This window comes from Gopherus flavomarginatus, chromosome 15 (genome assembly GCF_025201925.1).
Source record: "Gopherus flavomarginatus isolate rGopFla2 chromosome 15, rGopFla2.mat.asm, whole genome shotgun sequence".
Classification (NCBI taxonomy): domain Eukaryota; kingdom Metazoa; phylum Chordata; order Testudines; family Testudinidae; genus Gopherus; species Gopherus flavomarginatus.
Genome location: NC_066631.1, coordinates 14,195,876 through 14,220,052, shown reverse-complemented (window position 1 = coordinate 14,220,052; position 24,177 = coordinate 14,195,876). Strand labels below are relative to the sequence as shown.

The following is a 24,177-nucleotide window of genomic DNA, read 5'->3' as shown; positions in this document are numbered from 1 at the left end:
GAGACCAGACGTGCTGTGCTTCAGTGCCTCGCCCAGACTGAAATAGTGCTAGCTGGGGCATTTAACCCTTACAAGAGGAATGAGAGAGAAAGATGAAAAAAATTCTTTTTTTGGCTTATGGGAGCAGGTGAGAAGCAACAGGAAGCTTCCTCTTTATAGAGCTGCCTTGTCCTATATAGCTAATGCAGGGACATAAATCAGACTATTAGTTGCAGTTTAGCTCGGGTAGGAAGCTGTTCAGCAACCATCTTTAATACAGGAAGTCATTTTACTTTAATACAGGTTTTACTTTAACCATGGGGTCTGCATCTTATTCATCCGTTCTGGCCAAGTCACATGTTACACAGTCACCTTTATCAGAAATGCAGGTTGAATAAATGCTATTTTAAATGAATTAAGACTTCTTAATGGCTAGGATGGTCTTTAAGCACTTTGAGAAGTTATGCTCCAATTCCAGCCCGATCCACAATACATAAAAATATATTCATGGCAAGCAAACGACACAAATAGATGAGATAAGTGTTTATTTAAATATTAAGGGTTAGAATAATTTATGTAACAAGTTTGGTCTCAAATTACAACAATCTAGTCATGCACGTGAGATCAGTCAGTCTTAACAGCTGTGGTAACACTAGATATTTACAAGCGTAGCCATTTTATACATAGAAGATAGTTCAGTGTGTGACGTGTGCTTGGAAATTATGTACTGTAAACGAATTACACTCTTAAGGTTTACAATAAGCTTACAAGTAGTAGTTACTAAAAACTGATTGTGTTAGTGTGTAAACTGTCCAATAAAGTGTTGCAATAAAGTCTGTGGATCACGATGGTTTAGTTAGTCGATTTGACGGGAAAAAGGAATGAGACACGGTAAAAAAGCACCAGTGGACATGACTGATTTGCGTTAGGGCTTTTTGTATTCAATTCTTTCTACTTTCACATCATCCCCAATGAGCTGATACACATAAGTCACAACTGTGGACGCCTGGATATCCATCAGAACAAATGAAGGAATGATGTTTCTGCAAAGACAAATCATTTTGGTTCATACATTTGACAATTAGAGAAGTAGCAGCATTACAGTTAGATTTTAACAGACCCTAACTTAGACAACTCGTGAACTGCCCCAAGGAATCTGATTTAAAAATTGCATTGCGAGTGTGATCTACTGCAGAAGAATGGAAAACACAACACTTAGAAAAACTGCAGCTACAATTCATCGCAGGCAGAGGGATTTTGAAGTTACACTAGAATAATCCTTGAAATCAACAGCAAAACTTTTTTTGGTAATTTCAGTGCATTATGTTAGCATGGAACCCTCCCCAAAATATCTTTTCCACTGAAGCTGTCCCATCTCTGGCACATATCACTGAAGGGGAATGTTAGAAACATCAGAGCACAGTTGTCTCTATTTCATTTGATACAGATGAATACAGGGGCTTTAGTTTTTCAGAACTTTCCAGTCCTGGGATTCAAAGGGAATAGACAATAACAAATGTGTGTAAATGCTGCGCAGCCATTTTCGGCATTTCCTTCACTAGACCTAGGAGAAATTATTCAAGAATACAATACATATATTAAGCTTTCTAAAGAGAAGAGGTAAAGTATTGTTCCAGTATCTAAAGCTTCTTATAATCACAAACAGTTAAGACAGACATCTAAGTATCATCGTCATGGGCGCACCAGAACTATACAAATATAAAATAAGTGCTCAAATATTACGGTGATGGGTGCAGTATAAAGATCCCCAAACTTATTTAACTCACATCTCCAAGGCATTATAGGCTCCCGTGGCCGATCCTGGATTGATGTAGAACTTGTTTTCATGTTCGAATGCCTCAAATTTATGTGTATGCCCTGAAATCAGAATGTCCACATCCAGCTGCCTTTGCAGTAGTGCCAGGCTGGCCATGTCACCCCATGGAATAACCTGATGGCCATGGATCAGCCCAATTTTAAACTGACCAACAGTTACAACTTTCTGTTCTGGGTAATTCAGGTTCTAAAAATAAGCACACACAGCGCAGGTTACATATACTCTTTCACTGGCAGAAAGTCCATTTGCATGTATTCATTCCGGGCAAATGACTGAGTAATACCCTTATGGGCAACTACATTTTTCTCAGCTTCATCATGCAGAATCCACTCAATATTGGCTCCATACCCAGGCAGGAGTCAACTGAATACTTTTGCAAGGAACAGACTGGAAGCTGGTGGGAATGGGCTAAGTTTACAGAAACACTTAACATTTGGGAACCCTGCTGTTCCCAAATAGCATTAAATACAGATAGGCTTGGCAGAATTCAATATTTTTTTAAATAGTTTTGGTGGATATCAATGTTTATTTTTACAGTTGCAGGAAGTTATTGAATTTCAACATACACCGTCATTAAAGAAGTTAAAGCGTTATACCCATTAGAACACAAGCTGCCAACATCATGTCAACATATACAAAATAAATATCCTGAAAATCAAAAACTCTAGGAAATTCTCAAGCAGCATTTTTCTTATTTTGCCTAGCTGTAAATTTCAATCATCAATGGAAATAAGTATTTTTTATTTTGTTATACATCAATTTCACCATATACACATTTACCAATAAAAATCTGGTCTTTCCAAGTTAATTATAGTTAAGGCTACAATTATGTCACAGAGGTAATGGAATCCGTGACATTTTCTGTCCTGGGGCTGGAGCTCCCAGCCACGGCTGGCAGGACCAGGACCAGGCGCAGTTGCCCAGTTGCAACTGCACCCATGGCCAGTGGCTGGGGGACACTGCGGCTACCAGCTGTTCAGGCAGGGGGACTCCGGAGCTCCCACCCACCACAGTGGCGGTGGACCCGGGAGCCCCAGCAGAGGTGGGTGCTGAAACCGCCTCTCCCTTTTGTCAAGGAGATTTGTGGTGAAAGTCAAGGACAGGTCATGGGCTGCCGTGAATTTTTGTGGATTTTCTGTGATCTCTCCCTGACTTTTACTACAAATATCCCTGACAAAAACTTAACCTTAGTTATAGTGTTACCAAAAACAAAAACAAACACCACACAATTGCTGCAAAAGAAGTAAGTGAGATCAGAGGGTCTTCAATCTGGCAATAGTGAGGGAAAACAGAGCCAGAAGTCTAGCTATTTTTATACAAATATGACTCAAATACAATTATCTGAACTGCATTATACAAACATGCACAAATCCAAGAGCTGGATTTACTCTTGTTGCATATGGAGGGAGAACTAAACTTTTAAAAGTCACTGATCTCATAATCACATAGTGCTGTTTGTTTCTTGTCCCCAGTGTGTTACCCAATGCAAGAATGACTAACGCCATCTTAATGACACTGAAGTTAAGTGGTTTAGATAAAGTCATGCAAATGTTACCCTTGCCTGCTAGACACACACACACACAGACATTGTTTAGAGAGGCCATTACCTCATCGAAGTCCCCTCTGACAACGTGAACATCCCCAGCCAGAGTCTTGAGGTAGTCATAGCTCTCCTTGGTGCAGAGATTTCCTGTGCAGAGGATGTGCTGGATCTTGCCAGGAACCAGCAATTTTTTGAATTTAGCTGGCAGGCTGTTGCATCGATGTGGGATGTGAAGGTCTCCTAATACTAACACCAACTTATTAGATGTCAGAGATAATGAAAAAATATTAAAAATTACATCAACAAAATAGTTATAGACATTCAACAGCTGTTTGTCCTGTTTTGACTGACTGTCCATTAGTAAGAAGATTTCACGAGAGATTAAAAACAAAATTCATTTCTACTCAGGATGATCTGACAATTTGACAAAAAGATTCCACAAACACATGAGCCACTGACAGCAGTTTGAACATTACCGATGCACAAGAGGCTGTTCCAGCATATAAAATATGGCCAGATCCCTAGAAACCCTGCAGCTTCTCAATCTCAAATTCTGCAGCAGGGCTACTAAGATTCTGTTATACTTACATTTGTGTAGCCTGCATTCCTCACTGGCAGCTATCACAGCATGATATTTATTTACACATTTACAGTGAATGAGAAGCTGGTGATAAGAGCCAGGAGAAGAAAACACTTTAAAAGCAGAGACTGCGTTTTTGAAGATTTCCAAAATATTCTTTTTAATCCTTCCCTTGCTGCGATAAATATTGCACACTTCTGCTAGATCTGACTTGTTCCTTGACCCTGCACGCAGAATACCAACAACTCAATTCTGCAGTTGTGCAAAGTATGGGATTCCAACTAAAGTCAATCCAAGTGGCTTCAGCTGGATACCACTTACTCAGCACAGAGATTCAAGCTGCAATTGATTCTTCATTGAAAACTGACGTCTATTTAGAAACAATTTTGCTTCTATATAATGATTTCAAATTCCTCAACACTGAGACACATGAATAGCATAAAGGTGATAAGAACCACAGATAAAATTCCAGTTGGTTCCAGTTTTTCCATCAGCTCTTGCTGTTTATTCCCTACCTGGTGTTACAACCCTGGTTATGAGTTAGTCAGATCCACAAAGTTGTGTATGTCCCAAATAAAGTTATGGCTTCTAAAGATTATAGGCTATTAACAGCATAGTAGCTTTAGCATGCCAGGACAATATATTTGACCACCTCATTCCTTTGCATCCTGGGGAAAGGGCAGAATAACTCCCATTTGCAAAAAATAGTTGGATTTTTTTTGTGTGTAATCACACAAAAAATATAGAATAGCAAATTTGCAGAAGCAATAAAATTCTGCTATTCTGTATTAAGAATCAAGAATGTGAACCATACAGAGTTCTTAATTGTGTAGGCTTGTCCTAGAAAAGAATAAAAACATATAAGCCTTTATTTCAGTGCAGTCCGAGGCTTATGGCCATTTGTGAAAAATTTTCAAAGTGGCCAGCTAGTAGTGCAAGAAACAATGATGGCCTGGAAGACTAACAGGTCTCTTCAGTTACTAACTTGTATGAATATGGCAAGCAGAAATCAACTCTAGCAAATCTACTGGACAGTGAATGTATCTCATGTCAACAAAACAGATTTGATAGTAAGATGGAGATCAACCAGATGATTAAGCTACTAAGTTTCCCTTGGCAGTTCCATATGTATTTAATGTATCAAGTAGAAGTTAAATTTGTCTTTCAACAACTATATACATAAAATAAAATTTATCTTAGGCTGTAACACACCATTCCCATCTACACACAGCAGACTGCCAGCTATCTGATCAAGTCCCCCTTATCATACCTTTAAACTTAATCCTTGATTATAAATGTAGCCAACAATGTGATGCAACAGACTTTGTAAATTAAGCTTAATTAAGAAACCAAATGCATGCGAGCATAGCATCAGTACATCAAGCTTAATTTGATTATACAGCAACAAATGTGGGAAAAGGGTTATGAAGCAAAAGAACTTATGCCATTAGAACAAAGGAAAAATGAGTCTCAAAACAATCACCCCTATTAATTTGATAAATAAAATTGATTATTAAGCTTAGGGTTCTTGTTCTTCTTCCAACAGTAGTAGTATTTATTAGTATTAAGGTAGTGCCTAAAATATGTTAGGTGCTGTACGTACACACAGGTGCTGCGGATACGGGCAATATCAATTACTAAGATAGCTGTATGGTATGTCAGTGCTACACTGTAAATTAACCTTGGTCCCATTTACACTATCACATTGTGTCTGCATAGGTGCTAGCAATGGTGTAAACACAAGTGCAGACTGCCTAAGGTGTTTCTATCACTGTGTTACGAAAACCTGATTGAGCAAGTGTCCAAACTACCCAAGTACTGGGGAGGGGTGCGTGAGTGGGTGGAATGGCTCTGGAGATTGGTAAAGGGACACGGGGTCTTTAACTTTTAAATCCAGCACCGATTAGAAATTATCAAAAGCAAGCATTTCTGATGAGTTTTAGTGTCCTCAGTGAAGGAGGTTTGGTCCCTAGTCACCTCTAGACAGATGTTCCTGTTGCTAAGATGACCTTCTGCATTAGCAATCGTATTGACAGTCTCAGCAGGAAGGGAAAGCATCTTAGGGCCAATATATAAGGAAAAAGGTGACACTGGCAACAGAACTAGTTATAAAGAGATAAAGCTGATGAGTCATACAACAAAACTGTTGGAGAGAGTCATTGATAAGAGACTAAGGCCTGTGGGGGGTTGGGGGGAAAGAGATCCATCTAAGTTACGCAGCTGAAGTCGACACACTTAGACCTACTCACCATGGTGTCTTCACTGCGGTGAATCTACTGCAGTCACTCCCCCGTCGACTCTGCCTGCGCCTCTCGCGGCAGCGGAGTACAGGAGTCGATGGGAGAGCGCTCAGGGGTTGATTTAAAGTGTCTAGACTAGACGTGATAAATTGACCCCCACTGGATTTGGGTAGACATATCCTAAGACGTTAAGTAGATACAAGCACAAATCAATATGGCTTCAAGCTAGAAAGACTGACAACAGATGCAGTTTTTGCGGTAAAGCAGCTAGTGGGAAAATACCGTCATGGCATTTACTGAGCTGCAAAAGACCTTTAACAAAGTTCCAAGGGATGTCCTCTGGTGGTGTATAGGAAAGAAAATTGTGTGCATTTTGTTCAAGCCATGTATGTAGATGCAAATGTCAATAGCCAGAACTCATTGGTGAAACAAACTATTGGTAAAAGGTAGTGTGCATCCAGAATCAGCATTGAGCCCTTTCTCGTATATCTTCATCCTGGACATGCGCACAAGGAACATCCAGAAGGAGGCACCGCGGTGCACGTAGTGCAGATGCTATCATTCTGGGCACCGAGGTGACAGTCTGGAAGACTATTTTGAGAAATGGAGAGATTTGTTGGAGAGATCTAGACTCAAAATAAGCAGAAGGGAGTATATAGTATGTAATTTCAATAATATGAACACTGAAGAATGATCCTTGAAACTTGATGGGCAGACAAGACTGAAAATGTAAAGTTTCAAGTATTTGCATTCCAGAATCCAGGAAACTGGAGGATGAAATTAGAGCCTGGCTGAAATGGAGAGAGAGATAAGGGGTGTAGTTTGTGACAGGAAGGTACCAGTAAGCTGAAAAGGGAAAGTCTGTAAAACTGTGGCCCATCTCATTTTAATGTATGGCACTGAGTATTGGGCAATAAAGAAGAAACATGAGCAAAGGATCCATTCCACAGAAATGCAAATGTTGAGCGGGACGAGTGCAGTAAGCAAGAGAAACCATGTGAGGAATGCGTATGTTACAGTAACACACAAAGCTGGGAAAAGTGAGGGCATTCTGGCCCAGGTGGTTTGATCACATAAAGTGCAGTCCTGACAACTATGGGGGTAAGAGACTCCAACAGAGCAAGACTGAAGGAAAAAGACAGAGGCCAACCCAGGAAGAAGTGGTGGGATGTCATAATGGAAGACACGTTAGCATGTGGTGTGCTAAAGGATAGAGCATTGAACAGAGAGCACTTTGGAGGGAGAGGACTCAGAGCAGACCTCATTTGACAGGATTAACTCAAGGAACAAGAAGATGGATAGTCTCAGCCAGACACAAAGTACTGAATGGACATGAAGACTGAACTACCCTAGAATGCCAACAGCTGGCCAGTCTGGATCAGAGTTGACGTATATAGGTAAGGTAGCAGGGGAAGGTTGATTTGCCAGTGCCTGTTCTGTACCTGTTCTTTAGGTAGTGTTTATTCCCCAGGATTGCCAGACATACTGACAACTTTTACTGGTAGAAAATTCACTTTAAAACATTGATGAGAGGAGAGAAAGCTTAAAAAAAATTTTTGGCCTCACCTACACTAAAATCAATTGTGTTAGGAGACTTTAAACCCAAAATTATTTCAGCTAATACACTGGGGCTACCAGTGCAAGCTCGACGAAAAACTGACAGCATAGCCATGTGAGCTGACACCATTTTTAAGCCAACATCCTAAACAGCTCATTTTATACTGCAAATTATTATTATAACAGGATGGCAACCTTTAGGGCCTTTACTCAACACTCGAGAGATGTATGCACATAATACTAGTTGGAGTTATATACACATAACCCCTGGCCAAACTATGCTTAATTAGAGACATGAAACTTCACTGGAGACAATGGAGCTATATGAGTGTCACAGCAGAATTTGATCTACTACGTACTGATGGATGGACAGACACCCAGGATTATCTGCTCCTAGACCAGATTCAAGTTCCCACCTGCCAAAATAACTGCAACAACAACAAAAAGCTTGGATATTTATGGAAGAGTAAATGAATCCAGGGGAGAGAGCGCTCATTGGTTTGAGCATTGGCCTGCTAAATCCAGGGTTGTCAGCTCAGTCCTTGAGGGGACCATTTAGGGAATCTGGGGCAAAAATCTGCCAGGGGGTTGGACTAGATGACCTCCTGATGTCCCTCTTAACCATGACATTCTATGATTCTGATGCTGGCTCCTACCGCAGTCTGACACTTTTTGCCACACATTTTATTATTAAAGAAACTTGGCATTCTAACTTTAATAGAGACGGAGATATTAGGTTCCTGGGACTTCCTCTTTTAGGGGAAAAAAGCAGGGGGAGAGAGCATCAGGACTAAAGTGGTATGAAGAGTCCTAGCTATCTTAAAGACTATATTCACATAAAATTACAGTAGGACTAAATTTTGTTTTCCTACAACGATTATTGACCCAAATAGCATTAGGATCTTTCCAGACATACCATATATTACCCAAAGCATATTCTCTGTGACAATATACATTTATTATTACAAAGCAAATAAGCAACAACTCGCAAGATAATAATTTAAATATTCAGGATATGTCTGAAGATGACAAATCAGGTCAAACGAAAAAAATCCAAGAAGGGAATTTTTTTTACAAAGTTTAAGTTTTCCATTGCTCTGAATCTCTCACACACCTCTCTTTAAAAAGCTATTATAATGACAAATCACAGTGTATCAGTACCTATTTAACATCAGCACCGTTGACAATCACCCATCACCTGTGTTAGCAAGAGCCAAGCGGAGTAAACTTACTCTGTGCCCAGCCTTAGTGGAATGAAGAAGTTGATTGCAGACAAGGGGAAAATGAAAAAACAGTGTGAAACATGAACAATGTTAAACAAAAGAACGCAACAGAAAGGGAAAATAATCTTTAGCCAAATGAAACTGCAATTAATCATTAATGAATTTCGAATGTTATGGAAGAAAAAAAATTTTTTTTTAAACAGTTTTATTCAACTGTGCTCAAAACAATATTGGAAGAGCTTTCCAGACTATTACTCAACAAAAGAGTCAGGCCCTGTGTTGTAACTTTCCAGTCAGCTAGCTATTTTTTAGTGCCCCGACTCCTATCCCCTGAATTTCACATAAGGATAAATCACCTTTTGACAAATCTGAAAATGCACCCAAAAATAGCAGTTTAAACACAAGCTAATAGTTCATGGATTTACATTGTTCCAGGAAACTGGACAACTGTAATTCCAAAATGAGGTTTTTTTAAATATCATTAAAGCAACCAACACAATTTAAAGAAATTTAAATTTACAAAGTTAATATGAAAGCACATTCAAGTGTTTCTTTTAGAACTGTTAATTTGGATAAACGGTTAGGAGCCTTCCCCCTGATGCCCAAAACTCCTGAATTTTGAATTAACACCAGTGAATGTTTTAAAAACTAATGGCCCAACCCTGCGAAGCTTTAAAGCCAGCTTGCAACTTTAACCAAGGGAGCGGGTCAACAGTCTGCAAGCAGGCTACTGAGGACAGTGAAGTTATGCACATGCTTATGGCGTTGCAGAATTAGGGCCTCCAGATACATCCTCACACAGATCCTTTATTTTGAAAGCCAGTTTATATTGGTGATGATGCACCAAAGAAAATAAACTTCTAGCTAGACCTGGTAAAAGTAAAGGTACAGACTATCCCCCTACACCTCGGTCCCAAGAGAAACCTTTCGGGAGGGACTGGGGATTTTTTAGAGTGAATTAGAAAGTATGAGGCTTAGTCAGGTTCTCCTGCATGGCTCCTGCTAGGTACATTTAGCAGGAAACAGGCAAAGTGAAGCCAAGCGCTGAGTGTGTGGGAGGGAGTGTGCAGATCCACTCCGGTCTATAGCTATCCCCACCCCCCCGGCAGGGGGCTCACACACCGGGGCTGCCGCACCCCCAGCCTGAAGTGGGTGCCACTCTGCAGGGCTGATGGTCTGGCTCAGTGGCTCTCAGCCCCCCCGGCTCGCCCAGCCCAGCCCAGCCCGTGGTGGGGGCGCCGCCCGGGCCGTGTCTGCCGCGAGCCTCGCGCCTTGGCCACCTCAGAGACACCGGGAGCCCGGGCGGTTCCTGCCACAGCGCGGCCGGGCCTCCACACTCACCATCCTGCCCCCAGCTCCGCTCGAGTCGCCGCTTCCGGGAAAGCCGGCGGGCAGAGACTGACTCGTCAAGCCAATCACAGGGCAGAGCGTGAAGCACGTGACCACGGCCCAGGGACTGGCGCAAATTGGCCTATGAGCGTGGGGAGACAGCACATGCGCGTTGAGGAAAGTGAAGCCCCGGGGTGGTGCTGCCCTTTGCCCTCACCATGCGGGGTGTGGTGCTGGCTTCACCTTCCCCAGCTGTTTCTCAGACCCAACCCCCTGCACGTGGGCCTGGCAACGGGCTTCGAGACAGCGGGGTTCTGTGATGTAACGATGCCATGGAAACAGCCATTTCCCCCCGGGAAAATGTGTCCCTGCCTGTGGAAAGGTGTCTACCAGCAAGGGCTTCCCCTTGCCACAAGCCGGGGCGGGCTGCGGGCGGGGAGTCGGAGTCCTCTTCTTTCTGTTTGACTGGGCTGTGACAAAACAAAACCAGGCCGCCACTGCCACCTGGACCGCACGCTCCTGCTCAGACAGGCACTGAGCATCCAGCGGGATATTTCACACTGTCCAGCATCTCATGGTGTCGGTGCCTAGGGACCAAATCAACGTTCGTTCTCCAAAAAGAAACAAAAACAGAATTTCCCATTCTAGTTCCCCTTTTTTACAGCGCGCTGATCACAGGAGCTCTGCGCCGCCAGCCTGCACAGTGCACAGCACGGGTCAGAGGAAGGGCGGTTTTTGTCTCAGTTCCCCATGTGTCTGAATCACTGTGACTGCCTGCATAACAGTAATAATCAGCCTCATCGTCGGCTTGGAGCCCAGAGATGGTTAGAGTGGCAGCATTGGCAGAGCTGTCAATGGCACCAGAGAATCGACTTGGAATCCCTGAGGGCCGCTTACTATCCTCATATATAATCAGTACTGGAGCATGGCCAGGGATCTGTTGGTACCAGGAATTCCAGTTATCACTGATGCTGCCGCTGCTCCTAGCACAGGAGATCGTAACCGTTTGCCCAGGAGACGCTGATACTGAGGGTGGCTGAGTCAGCACAAACTGGGCCAAGGACCCTGAAACAAAATCAGTAGCAAAGAGAACATTGTTAGATCAGCCGTATCCCCCATTTATTGGAATAAGAGAAAGAGGTGAGCTAAAGGGGATGACAACTATTAGCAAAACCCTCCACCTACCCGAGCAGTAAGTGAGCAGAGTGAGGAGCAGAGGGGCCCAGGCCATGGTAGGAATCCAGACGAATTCGTCTTCCTGAGGCAAACAGGTCTCTGGCTGGGACCCCCTGATTCGCTTTTAAACCCCCAGAGCTGGAGAATGGCCCCTTCATGCAAATCAGCCCCTGGCTTACTGGCTGCTGATGTCTGCACCTCCCTGCCCCTGTGTCAGATAAAGGAGGGATCATCCTTGTAAGTGATTTAAACTCCGTGAAGGGGAAACAATAGTTTATTGACTTCCCTGCTCTCAGTGCTTAATTCGTAATAAACGAGATGCCAAGGCTCAAGCAATGAGTTGCTGGAGCTCAGACAATTTTTTTAAATTCATAATTGCTGCAGCAAGCCGTGAGCGGCCGTGGCCAGAGCTATGAACTGCTGCTCCTAGAAGTGCTGGGGCTCAGCCCTGGCAAGCCCTGGCACAAATTAAGCACAGCCTGCTCTTACTTTTCAGAGAGCTTTCCTGCTCCCTGTCCCACCACTGACCACTGCAAAATGAAGCTTGATACACCCAGGTTTTAGTTCAGGTCCATCTCTCCATCATGTCCTGAAATCCTCTGTGTCAATTAAGTTTTTAATCTTGGTTTTCCGCTACTTTCTGGAGAATTAGATGGACGCAAACTGAAGTTTATTCTCTATTTATTCCAGGAAAATCCCCCAGAAAACCTCTTCTAGAAGTCATGAAGTAAGGTCTCCCTAATATCCTCCCAGTCCTTTCTGTAGGTGGAAAAATCCTGAAGTCCTAGACATACCTGAACTCCTTCTAGCTTCAGTGGCCACTGTGCATACTAAGAGATGAAGGGACCCTTTTAATCTATTAAGCCTTTGTCGTCAAATGAACCCAGACTGGCCCTTGTTCACGTATCCTGCTGCTGGACAGAGTAGGATTTAAGCAATTTCCATCCCACAACCAAGTTTCCCTGAGCAGTGAAGAGAAAACCAGCAACCTGGGACTTTCCCATCTCCAGGACCAGAAGCATCGACTGTGAGGCTCTAGCCTCTGTGAGCAGATGGACATTCACTGGAACAACAAAGCCCTGGGGATGAAAACAGCAGAGAGCAGCAGGGGTCTCCTCTTTCCATTGATGCACCTACTGCGGGACCTCAGTCCCCAGGAAGGTCATCTGCATAGCTGGGCAGCAGCAATCCCAGCCCGCTTTGAGTTACTAAATAAAGCAGATAATGCTCTCAGCCTGCATCTCTGCAACAGTGTAAACTGCTCTTTTTCCTCATTTAAAATACACTAGATGAGACCTAGATGGGCGGCCTGGACAGTGAGGGTAGACATCATGTCTACGTTGGATGGCACTGGACACGTACCATGGTTTGTGTGTAGCCCAGTGGTCAAGCCACGTCAGCCTGGTGCTCACAAGGAGACGCAGGGTCCTCCAACATTTCATATAACTTCCATTTGCATTTGAGACTGATGTGGCTATAAAAGCATGGTACAAACAGTACCTAGATTGGGGTGAATAATCAGTTACAGGGAAATCTCCCTGCAGGATTCGTGGGTTGTGCTAGACATTTTCTGTCCCAAGGAGCCTTAGTACAGCTGGCAAAACTGTGGGACAATGATGACACCTACTGGCCATTGGTATATTCTCCAGTGGCTTCAGCCTGTGGGACATTTTCTTATCAAAGAGATTTTTCTGCAGCTACCTCCCCTTCTGATGCCCAGGCCCAATCGCACCCCTTCCAGGGGTCACTGCTAGGATAGTGTTAGCGATACAAACCAGAAAGAAACTCACTTCAGTGTGATGGGTGGAACTGCCTGGTTGTGGTCCTACCCCACTTTCTCTCTGTGCTGTTCATTTCCCTCCCTGGGAGAAGGCTTTATGTTTCTTAGCACCAAGTCTCCTCTGGTTTCCTGCAGCCTCCAATGATTTAATCTCCCCAGATGTCTTTGTAGTGTCATTCTGCCCTCCCACATGTTGGCCACCCCTCCAGAGTTGGGGTCATATCAGTTGCATATGTGATAACAATTCATTCCCGTTATTCTCTCTATCAGAAAATGTGTCATGGTTTCCTAGCACCTGTCTGATTAAGTATCGTTCGTACTCAGGCATCCTGTGACCTGGAATTTCTATAGTCATGTTTAAGGCTTAAACACTATTATTGGCTATAATGCCACTTGGTACAATCCCCTATGACATCCCATCCTAGGTGGAGCCGGCCCAACTCTTCCTCCCCAGGATGTGTCTGGCTTGGGAATCATGCAGCAGGGGTTTCAAGCACGAGCAGCTCACCCATGAAAACACATCCCAACTCTCTTCCCATCTCAGTGCACCTGCACGGGAGCCAGACCCAATATAGATACGGAGCTCAGCTGGAGTGCTGGCTTGGGGGTCAGCTACCACCTGGTGTCATCCCACCATGCTAAGGGCAGCACGGCCAGCCCAGGTGAGGAGTGGACAGGGCCACAACGCTTGTGGATCGCCAGCATTGGGCAGCAGCGATGTGGAGAGCACAGGCTGCTCCTTTCACCAGCCCCTGCCTCCCCAGTGCCCTGAGAGGCCTTTGCCTATGTCCACCCCATGCCGGTACAATGCCTCAGTGCATCCCCACAGAGCAGCTGCCTCCATGGCTGTCCCCCACCCAACAAGACACACACAAGCTACCTCACAATGTACCCTTGATTTGGGATTGTAACACCCATGGCTGGGGAGAGACAGTTCATATCGCTGCAGGGCCTCAAGCAGCACAAAGACGCAGTGAGACCAACGAAGAGGAGTTTCATTTGAGCTGCTGTGAGAGGTCTTGGTCTCAGTTCCCCTTGTGCTTGCAGCACTGTGGGATTGCCACTGCCAGCATATGAAGCACAATAATAATCAGCCTCATCGTCGGCTTGGAGCCCAGAGATGGTTAGAGTGGCAGCATTGGCAGAGCTGTCAATGGCACCAGAGAATCGACTTGGAATCCCTGAGGGCCGCTTGCTATCCTCATATATAATCAGTACTGGAGCATGGCCAGGGGTCTGTTTGTACCAGGAGACATAGTAGCTACCGATGCTGCCGCTGCTTCTGGCACAGGAGATCGTAACCGTTTGCCCAGGAGACGCTGATACTGAGGGTGGCTGAGTCAGCACAAACTGGGCATCAGAACCTGGAACAGAATCAATCACAAAGAGAATACAGAGTGAGAGGAGCTGAAGCGCTGCCCCCAGAGTAAGAGGAAATTAAATATGCAGAAATTTATGAGTAATTTTGAAAGACTCCTCAATACCAGAGCAGTAAATGAGCAGCACGAGGAGCAGAGGGGCCCAGGCCATTGTGGGGAATCCAGATGCACTCGGGTTCCTGAGACAAACAGGTCTGTGGCTGGGACCCTGCAATTCTTTCTTAAACCCCCAGAGCTGAAGACCGGCCCCTTCATGCAAATCAGCTCCCTGCTCACTGGCTGCTGCTGCTTCTATGACCTCCGCACTCCCACTCTGAGATGGGAGAAGGGCCATAAAGGACAAATGTCTTTAGTAACTGATACCCAGCACTGGTGAGTGTAGACCACGGGCTGCTCATTCACAGTACAAAGGAGAACCCTGCACAGGTGGGAGAAGTGATTTTCTGCATTGCACGGAGTCCACTTGTAGCCCTGGATTACTTGTAAGGTCCAGAGATTCAAGCAGCAGCTGCAGCCGTTCCCACCTGGCTGTGTGGGGAAGGAATGGGTCAGTGCTGGGAAGCTCTGTGACTAATGGGAAATGGAGCTCTGACACGGCCACAGGCTGTTTGCTGATGGGAGTGTGGAAGGGAAATGTGTTTTCCACTTCACAGCCTGCAGCTGGAATATTGTCATAAGGGATCAGGGTGGGACTCAGTCAAAGTTACATGGACTTTGCAGACTGTACAGACACCAGCCAGTGCATTGCCCTTCCCCAAAGCCAATGGGCCAAATTCTGATCTCATTTACACCACCAGTGTGGATACAGAGTAAACTTCATTGCCCTTAATGGAATTACTTTGCATTTACACCAGTTCAACTGAAATCAGACTCTGGCCTGTTATCTCCCAAGGTTAAAAACATGGAGCTAGCTAGCTTAGTACATTGCTGTATGCGGAGAGGTAATATCTCAGGAAGGAACAAAAGTATCTTCCCTCAGAAAATAATAGATGCAGCAAGATGGCTTTGGATTAAAGTAATATGACTCCAGACCCTGCATCTTACCTGTTACAATGACATGGTCACCTGCCCTATATTTCAATCATCTGTGTGTGTTGAAGGGAGTCTAGCTCATACCCCCCTATGCAGCCCTTCTGGATTTGGCCCCCAGTGTATCGTGATTCAGTGTCAGGGATTGTGTGCGAAGACCATCAAAGAGTGCAGTTGAGGAGACACATGCCCAGTGTTTTAAAACACAGGCCCCGTTCGGCTAGACACAGAGATTTGCCTGAGCTGATCTGCAGACTGCAGAGAGCGATTAGAGAACAGGGCAGCGCTGTTCCCTGTGCAAAGAGAGGCAGAAGGAGGCAAGAAAGGGCCACACCCCCTGGGAGAGAAGGGCTGGAATTCTAATTGGAAACTAATCAGCAGTTGGACTCTTTCTCGGAAGAAGCCAGACTGCAGCCTGCACTGTTCCCAGCAGAGCCAGTGCAGAGAGAGGGCGAGAAAAGGGGAAGTTTTTATCTCAGTTCCCCACCTCGCTGTATCACTGTGTATAGTGCACCACTGCTACCCGTGTATACAGCACAGTAATAGTCAGCGTCGCCCTCTACCTGGACACCGGTGATGGCCAGGGCAGCGTCGTTACTGGAAATGGACCCAGAGAACCGGGCAGGGATCCCTGAGGGTCTCTTATTAGTTTCATATATGAGCATCCGAGGAGCAGAGCCTGGTTTCTGCTGGCACCAGGAGGGATAGTTGCTGGTGGTGATGGCTCCAGTGCTCAGGCTGCAGGACAGAGTGATGGCCCCTCCTGGGGCAATGAACACTGAGGGCTCCTGAGCCACCACAGCCTGTGAGCTGACCCCTGAAATCAACATTACAAACACATTATAATTAATTCAGTTTCTTTATTCCTTGAAAAGTCACCTCCTCCATAACAATCCCACTGCTCATAAACCTGCCCAGCTGACCTGAGCAGTACGTGAGCAGCGTGAGGAGCAGAGTGGCCCAGGCCATAGTGGGAATCCAGACGAGCTCGGCTTCCTGAGGCAAACGGGTCTGTGGCTGCGACACTCTGATTCTCTCTTAAACCCCCAGTGCTGGAGAACGACTTCTTCATGCAAATCTGCCCCCTGCTCACTGGGTACAGAGCATGATCAAGAGAAGATAATTCTTTTAAAAGGAAGATGAGGCTCGAGAAAGATCAGAAGAAGGCAGCATGAAGAGAGCAAATCTAAGACAGAGCAAGAAACACAGCTAAATTACTAACATTTTTTTCAGCCAGAAAGAAATAATTGATGATGACACAGCTCCTAGATTCATTTCTGCAAGTCCAGAGGCAACGAGGATTTGAACCCAGACCCCCAGTACGCGCACGAGCAGAATAAAGCACTGAGCAGTGCTATGATGATTGCTGGCTACCGTTCTGTGGAGGGCAATTCAGGGGTACTAACCACGGTTGTTTTCCCACAAATACTAGAAGCCTCTATCATTCTTTAAAATTGTGTATGTGGATATTTAGTCCGGCCCTGCACCCCTCTTCCTGGGACCCACAGTGACTCTCAGCCAGCCAGTGAAACAGAAGGTTTATTGGACAACAGGAACACAGGTTACAGCAGAGCTTGCAGGCACAGTCAGGACCCCTCCACCGAGTCCTTCTGGGCTTTCACGGTGCTTGGATCCTAGCTAGGATACCCTGAATTCCACCTATCCAGCCCCAAGCCCAAACTCAAACTGCTTCCCTCCTGCCACTCCCTTCCTTTGTTCCCCCTTCCCGGGCAAAGGTGTTGACCTTTCCCCTCCCTTACCTAGCTCAGGTTACAGGCCCTGGCATCGTGCATCCCCTAAAGTCCTCCCCTGCTCTCCCACTCCCCACACAGACAGTCCCTACTCCATCACACCTTGGGACTAAAGGAAGAAATCCATGGTACACCCACATCTAGAATAGTGCCTGTAGATCTGGTCGTCCCACCTCAGAAAAGATGTATTGGAATTGGGATAAGTACAGAAAAAAAGGCAACAGAAATGATGAAGGGTATGGAATAGCTTCCGTATGAAGAGAGATTAATAAGACTGGGTCTTTTCAGCTTGGAAAAGAGACTACTAAGGGGGAATATAATAGAGGTCTATAAAATCAGGAATGATGTGGAGAAAATAAATAAGGAAATGTTATTTACCCCTTCTCACAACACAAGAGGCAGCAGGTTTAAAACAAACAAAAAGACCTATTTCTTCACACAACACAGAGTCAACCTGTGGAACTCATTGCCAGAGGATGTTGTGAAGGCAAAAGTATTACTGAGTTCAAAAAAGAACTAGATACGTTCATGGAGGATACGTCCACCAGTGGCTATTAGTAATAATGGGCAGGGATGCAAAACCATGCTCTGAAGCGTCCCTAGCAGCTGTTTGCCAGAAGCTGGGAATGGGCGACAGGGGATGGATCACTTGATGATTCCCTGTTCGGTTCATTCCCCCTAAAGCACCTGGCATTGGCCACTGTCGGAACACAGGATACTGGGCTAGATGGGCTATTGGTCTGACCCCGTATGGCCATTCTTACGCTCTAAAGGACCACAGGGGGACCAGGACTCTGCCAGCCAATGCCCACCCCTGGGGGGTGTTGTCTAGGGGGACAGGCAAGTGGAGGACGAGGCAAAGGAGGAGGAGAAAGAGTAAAGAAGCTGAAGCTGCCCCCAGAAATGGAGTTTCAACTAATTGCTCCTGATCCTTATTCTTCTCTTTCCTTTTCCCTCCCTCCGTCTGCTTGTTCTAATTGTGCCAATCAATTGGGATGAGGCTGGGTCACTCTAACTCCGCTGTAACATTATCACACATTTGGGCTTTCACCCTCCCTCCCCCAGCCAGGGAACTAAAGCTTAGCAGGACCATCAGCCAGCCGTGTCCAGAGTCAACCCAAAGCCACTGCAGGCTCCACCCTGCTATCTGGTGAGAGGGAGCCGACCCTGGCAAACTAACCACCAGAGCGACCAGACACCAGAGGTTTCCGCAGCTCCAGTGACCTCTTCTGGCCAAGCGACAGATCTGTGACCAGGGCAAATACTTTGCCTTTGCCTGAGATACCTCCCAGGGGGACACTACAGGCTCAGCCCGGAGCACAGGGGCCGAGTTCCCCAGGCTCTGTCAGTGGTCATGGAAAAGAGCTACTTAGGAAACTGCTGTAAGAGGGAGGCCCTTCTTCCCATTAACATTATTGGCTATTACGTGCATTGGGTAGCACCTGGAAGCCTCTGTCATGGACCAGGACCACATTGTGCCAGGTGCTGTACAGACCCAGAAAAACATGGTGGTCCCTGTCCCAGAGGGCTCACAGTCTGTGAAGAAGACGAGAGACACCAGGTGGAGAGACTAACAGACAGATGGACTGACGGGGGAGCTGTCATAAACAGATAGCTAAGGGTTAATGTCTCTTTCACCTGAAGCACCTGACCAGAGGACCAATCAGGAAACCGGATTTTTTCAACTCTGGGTGGAGGGAAGTTTGTGTCTGAGTCTTTGTTTTCTGTCTGCCTGCTTTCTCTGAGCTTTGGAGAAGTATTTCTGCTTTCTAATCTTCTGTTTCCAAGTTGTGAGTACCAAAGAGTTTGTTTCTTTTGTATTTACATGAATATAGTGCTGGAGTGCTTTGATTTGTATTCTTTTTGAATAAGGCTGTTTATTCAATATTCTTTTAAGCAATTGACCCTGTATTTGTCACCTTAATACAGAGAGACCATTTTTATGTATTTTTCTTTCTTTCTTATATAAAGCTTTCTTTTAAGACCTGTTGAAGTTTTCTTTACTGGGAAATTTCAGGAAATTGGGTCTGCAGCTCACCAGAGAATTGGTGGGAGGAAGAAGTCAGAGGGAGATCTGTGTGTGTTGGATTTGCTAGCCTGATTTTGCATTCCCTCTGGGTGAAGAGGAAAGTGCTTTTGTTTCCAGGACTGGAATTACAGAGGGTGGACTCCCTCTGCTTAGATTCACAGAGCTTGTGTCTGTGTATCTCTCCAGGAGCACCTGGAGGGGGGAAGGGAAAAAGGATTATTTCCCTTTGTTGTGAGACTCAAGGGATTTGGGTCTTGGGGTCCCCAGGGAAGGTTTTTCAGGGGGACCAGAGTGCCCCAAAACACTAATTTTTTAGGTGGTGGCAGCAGTACCAACTCCAAGCTGGTAACTAAGCTTGGAGGTTTTCATGCTAACCCCCATATTTTGGACTCTAAGGTCCAAATCTGGGACTTAAGTTATGACAGGAGCACAAGGAAACAATGAGTCAGAAATTCCTATCTAACACATTCTATTCTCCAAGAGGGGGTCTTTGACCCTTCACAATAACTAACAGAGGAGCCTTTCTGACAGAGGAATTGTCTTCCAGCAACACAGGAATGCCCCAGTGGTTGGCTTTTCCCCAGTCTGCTGGGGAGGGGGCTGTGACGGTGTATGGAATATGCAGAACATTTTGTGATATAAATTGCCCTATCCCCCCTGCAGCCAATGGAGCTACACGGATTGACACTGCCAGACAATTCAGTCCATGTTTGGAGCCTTTCAAACTAATCTCCCTCTCTGACTGTAGACCCTCAAAAGGAGGCCCCAGTTCTCCCAGGCTGTATTGCTGTGTCATAGGGAAGTTTGTAAGGAGAGAAACTGCCCCCCACTCAGTGCCCAGAACATTGGCTTTGCCCCTGTGACCCCCAGTGCAAAGATTAAGTGCTCCCAACAGGGCACAGGCTGGGGATGGAGTTTTTTGTATCACTTCCCCATCTGACAGTGTCCCTGTGACGAGCACTCCCTGTCCATACAGAACAGTAATAATCAGCATCATCCTCTGCTAGGGCCCCCGTGATGGTTAAGGACATGGTGTTACCCGATCTGGAGCCAGTGAAATGCTCTGGGATCCCCGAGGGCCTGGTACTCGTGCTGTGCATGATCAGCCGAGGAACATTCCCCAGTCTCTGTTGAACCCAGAGTGGGTAGTTGTCATAAACAGATAGCTAAGGGTTAATGTCTCTTTCACCTGAAGCACCTGACCAGAGGACCAATCAGGAAACAGGATTTTTTCAACTCTGGGTGGAGGGAAGTTTGTGTCTGAGTTCTTTGTCTTCTGCCTGTATGCTCTCTCGGATGAGAAGTGATTTCTGTTTCCTGCTTTCTAATCTTCTGTTTCCCAGTTGTAAGTACCAAAGATCAGATAGGGATTTATATGTTCTTTTGTATTTACATGTCTATAGTTGCTGGAGTGCTTTAAATTGTATTCTTTTTTGAATAAGTCTATTTATTCATATTTCTTTTAAGCAATTGACCCTGTATTTGTCACCTTAATACAGAGAGACCATTTGTATGTATTTTTCTTTCTTTTTTATATAAAGCTTTCTTTTAAAACCTGTTGGAGTTTTTCTTTAGTGAGGAACTCCAGGGAATTGGGTCTACAGCTCACCAGGGAATTGGGGGGAGATCTGTGGGTGTTAGATTTACTAGCCTGACTTTGCATTCCCTCTGGGTGAAGAGGGAAGTAATTCTGTTTTCCAGGACTGGGAACGGGGAGGGTGGAGTCCCTCTGCTTAGATTCACAGAGGTTGCTTCTGTGTATCTCTCCAGGCGCACTTGGGGGGGGGGGAAGGGAAAAGGTTTATTTCCCTTTGTTGTGAGACTCAAGGGATTTGGGTCTTGGGGTCCCCAGGGAAGGTTTTTGGGGGGACCAGAGTGCCCCAAAACACTCTAATTTTTTGGGTGGTGGCAGCAGTACTAGGTCCAAGCTGGTAACTAAGCTTGGAGATTTTCATGCTAACCCCCATATTTTGGACACTAAGGTCCAAATCTGGGACTAGGTTATTGACAGTAGTTATTATCAGTGAGGGCCCCACTGCTCAGGCTGCAAGAGAGGGTCACGGTCCCTCCAAGAGACACTAACTCAGACACCTTCAGTGACTGGAGTTGTTGGGAACTGAAACCTGAAACATGAGAAAGAAATTCATCAGAAATTCCCCTAGCATGGAGCACATCACAGATATTTAGCATTACAGCTAATCAATTTTTAGTTTGTTTCATCCAGCAGATAACTTCCCACAGCTTACCAACGCAGTAAGAGAGCAGTGCGAGGAGCAGAGGGGCCCAGGCCATGGTGGGGGATCCAGATGAACTCAGCTTCCTGAGACAAATGGGTGCCTGGCTGGGAACCTCTGATTCTCTCTTAAACTGCCAGAGCTGGAGAATGGCCCCTTCATGCAAATCTGCTGCTCACTCAATGGCTCCTCTCTCTTCAGTTCTGTCAAAAAGGGGCCAGAAACAACCCAAGGGAGGTTGTTTCAATGGGCTGAGAGCAGGCAGAGTCCCGCTCTGTGCCTCACTGATAACTCTGTGCTCTCTGGTCACTGCAGATGCCGTAGGATGGAGCATGGGAATGGTCTGTACCAGCTTCTCCCATTCCAACCCTGACCTGAGGCATCTGTCATTCTAGCCACAGGCCTGTGCCCAGTTTCAGCAGCCACCTGAATATCTGGAACACCTCTGTTCTTCCTATCGTGAGCCTCTCACGTCAAGATCTCCAGTCATTTGTACTGGGCGTAACTGGGGACACCAGCGGAACCACCAGTCTCATTTTCACTGGGGACCTGGGTCCAGATTTCAACTCTTCTCCCCAGAGATGAAAGACAGATTATGATGATGTGTAAAACAATTGCACCCAGAGGCCCTACTCACCCACCCTCAGGCTTTTGTCTCCCTAATCGTCACCTATCTTGGGTGCAGACCCACCTCTCTCTCCCTCCTGACCAGAGTGGAAGCGTGTCTACCAGCAAGGGCTTCCCCTTGCCAGAAGCCGGGGCTACCTCACAATGTACCCTTGATTTGGGATTGTAACACCCGTGGCTGGGGAGAGACAGTTCATTTCGCTGCAGGGCCTCAGGGAGCACAAAGACACAGTGAGACCAGCGCAGAGGAGTTTCACTTGAGCTGCTGTGGGAGGTTTTGGTCTCAGTTCCCCATGGCTCTGTAGCACTGTGGAATTGTAGCTGCCATCATATGAAGCACAATAATAATCAGCCTCATCGTCGGCTTGGAGCCCAGAGATGGTTAGAGTGGCAGCATTGCCAGAGCTGTCAATGGCACCAGAGAATCGACTTGGAATCCCTGAGGGCCGCTTGCTATCCTCATATATAATCAGTACTGGAGCACGGCCAGGGGTCTGCTGGTACCAGGATACATAGTAGCTACTGATGCTGCCGCTGCTCCTGGCACAGGAGATCGTAACCGTTTGCCCAGGAGACGCTGATACTGAGGGCGGCTGAGTCAGCACAAACTGGGCCAAGGACCCTGAAACAAAATCAGTAGCAAAGAGAACATTGTTAGAGGAGCCGGTTCCCCCATTTATTGGAATAAGCGAAAGAGGTGAGCTAAAAGGGATGACAACTGTTATTAGCAAAACCCTCCACCTACCAGTGCAGTAAGTGAGCAGCGTGAGGAGCAGAGGGGCCCAGGCCATGGTGGGAATCCAGACGAGCTCGGCTTCCTGAGACAAACGGGTCTCTAGCTGGAACCCCTTGATTCGCTTTTAAACCCCCAGAGCTGGAGAACGGCCCCTTTATGCAAATCTGCTCCCTGGTCACTGACTGCTGATGTCTGCACCTCCCTGCCCCTGAGTCAGATAAAGGAGGGATCATCCTTGTAAGTGATTAAACTCAGTGAAGCGGAAACAGTTTATTGACTTCCCTGCTCTCAGTGCTTAATTCGTAATGACCGAGATGCCAAGGCTCGAGCAATGAGATGCTGGGGCTCAAACAATTTTTTTACATTCATACCTGATGCAGCAAGCCCAGAGTGGCCGTGGCCGGAGCTATGAACTGCCGCTCCTAGAAGTGCTGGGGCTCAGCCCTGGCAAGCCCTGGCACAAATTAAGCTCTGCCTCCTCTTACTTTTCAGAGAGCTTTCCTGTTCCCTGTCCCATCACTGACCACTGCAAAATTAAGCCTGATACACCCAGGTTTTAGTTCAGGTCCATCTTTCCATCATGTCCTGAAATCCTCTGTGTCAATTAAATTTTTAATCTTGGTTTTCCGCTACTTTCTGGAGAATTAGATGGACGCAAACTGAAGTTTATTCTCTATTTATTCCAGGAAAATCCCCCAGAAAACCTCTTCTAGAAATCATGAAATAAGGTCTCACTAGTATCCTCCCAGTCCTTTCTGTAGGTGGAAAAATCCTGAAGTCCTAGACATACCTGAACTCCTTCTAGCTTCAGTGGCCACTGTGCATACTAAGAGATGAAGGGACCCCTTTAATCTATTAAGTCTTTGTCGTCAAATGAACCCAGACTGGCCCTTGTTCACGTGTCCTGCTGCTGGACAGAGCAGGATTTAAGCAATTTCCATCCCACAACCAAGCTTCCCTGAGCAGTGAAGAGAAAACCAGCAACCTGGGACTTTCCCATCTCCAGGACCAGAAGCATCGACTGTGAGGATCTAGCCTCTGTGAGCAGATGGACATTCACTGGAACAACAAAGCCCTGGGGATGAAAACAGCAGAGAGCAGCAGGGGTCTCCTCTTTCCATTGATGCACCTAGTGCGGGACCTCAGTC

At 45.9% G+C, this 24,177-nt stretch overlaps 1 protein-coding gene and 3 gene segments (V, D, J or C); all 4 read right to left on the bottom strand.

The window, feature by feature from the left end:
• The window catches only part of LOC127034965 (immunoglobulin lambda variable 8-61-like), a 67,078-nt gene that overhangs the window by 38,873 nt on the left and 4,028 nt on the right, over positions 1-24,177 (bottom strand).
• Positions 508-10,379, bottom strand: LOC127035040 (vacuolar protein sorting-associated protein 29). 2 transcript variants are annotated; one of them, XM_050924538.1, is made up of 4 exons: positions 10,301-10,379; positions 3,424-3,615; positions 1,767-2,002; positions 508-1,022 (listed from the first exon to the last, which is right to left on the bottom strand). In XM_050924538.1, exons 1-4 carry the CDS (start codon positions 10,301-10,303, stop codon positions 905-907), a joined length of 549 nt encoding a protein of 182 aa, XP_050780495.1. In that variant the 5' UTR covers positions 10,304-10,379; the 3' UTR covers positions 508-904. The 2 variants fall into 2 exon arrangements, with proteins under 2 accessions (XP_050780495.1, XP_050780496.1); XM_050924539.1 differs by lacking the exon at positions 1,767-2,002.
• LOC127035045 (immunoglobulin lambda variable 6-57-like) lies at positions 10,911-11,570 on the bottom strand. The segment is given in 2 exon segments: positions 10,911-11,353; positions 11,474-11,570. Coding segments are annotated over 2 exon segments (453 nt in total).
• On the bottom strand, positions 22,401-23,119 carry LOC127035041 (immunoglobulin lambda variable 6-57-like). The segment is given in 2 exon segments: positions 22,401-22,915; positions 23,039-23,119. Coding segments are annotated over 2 exon segments (534 nt in total).

Coding starts and splice junctions, on each gene's coding strand:
- LOC127035040 (XM_050924538.1), bottom strand. Junction 2,003..3,423: donor TCAGAGGGGACTTCGATGAG/GTAATGGCCTCT, acceptor GCTTATTTTTAG/AACCTGAATTACCCAGAACA. Junction 1,023..1,766: donor GCCTATAATGCCTTGGAGAT/GTGAGTTAAATA, acceptor TTGTCTTTGCAG/AAACATCATTCCTTCATTTG.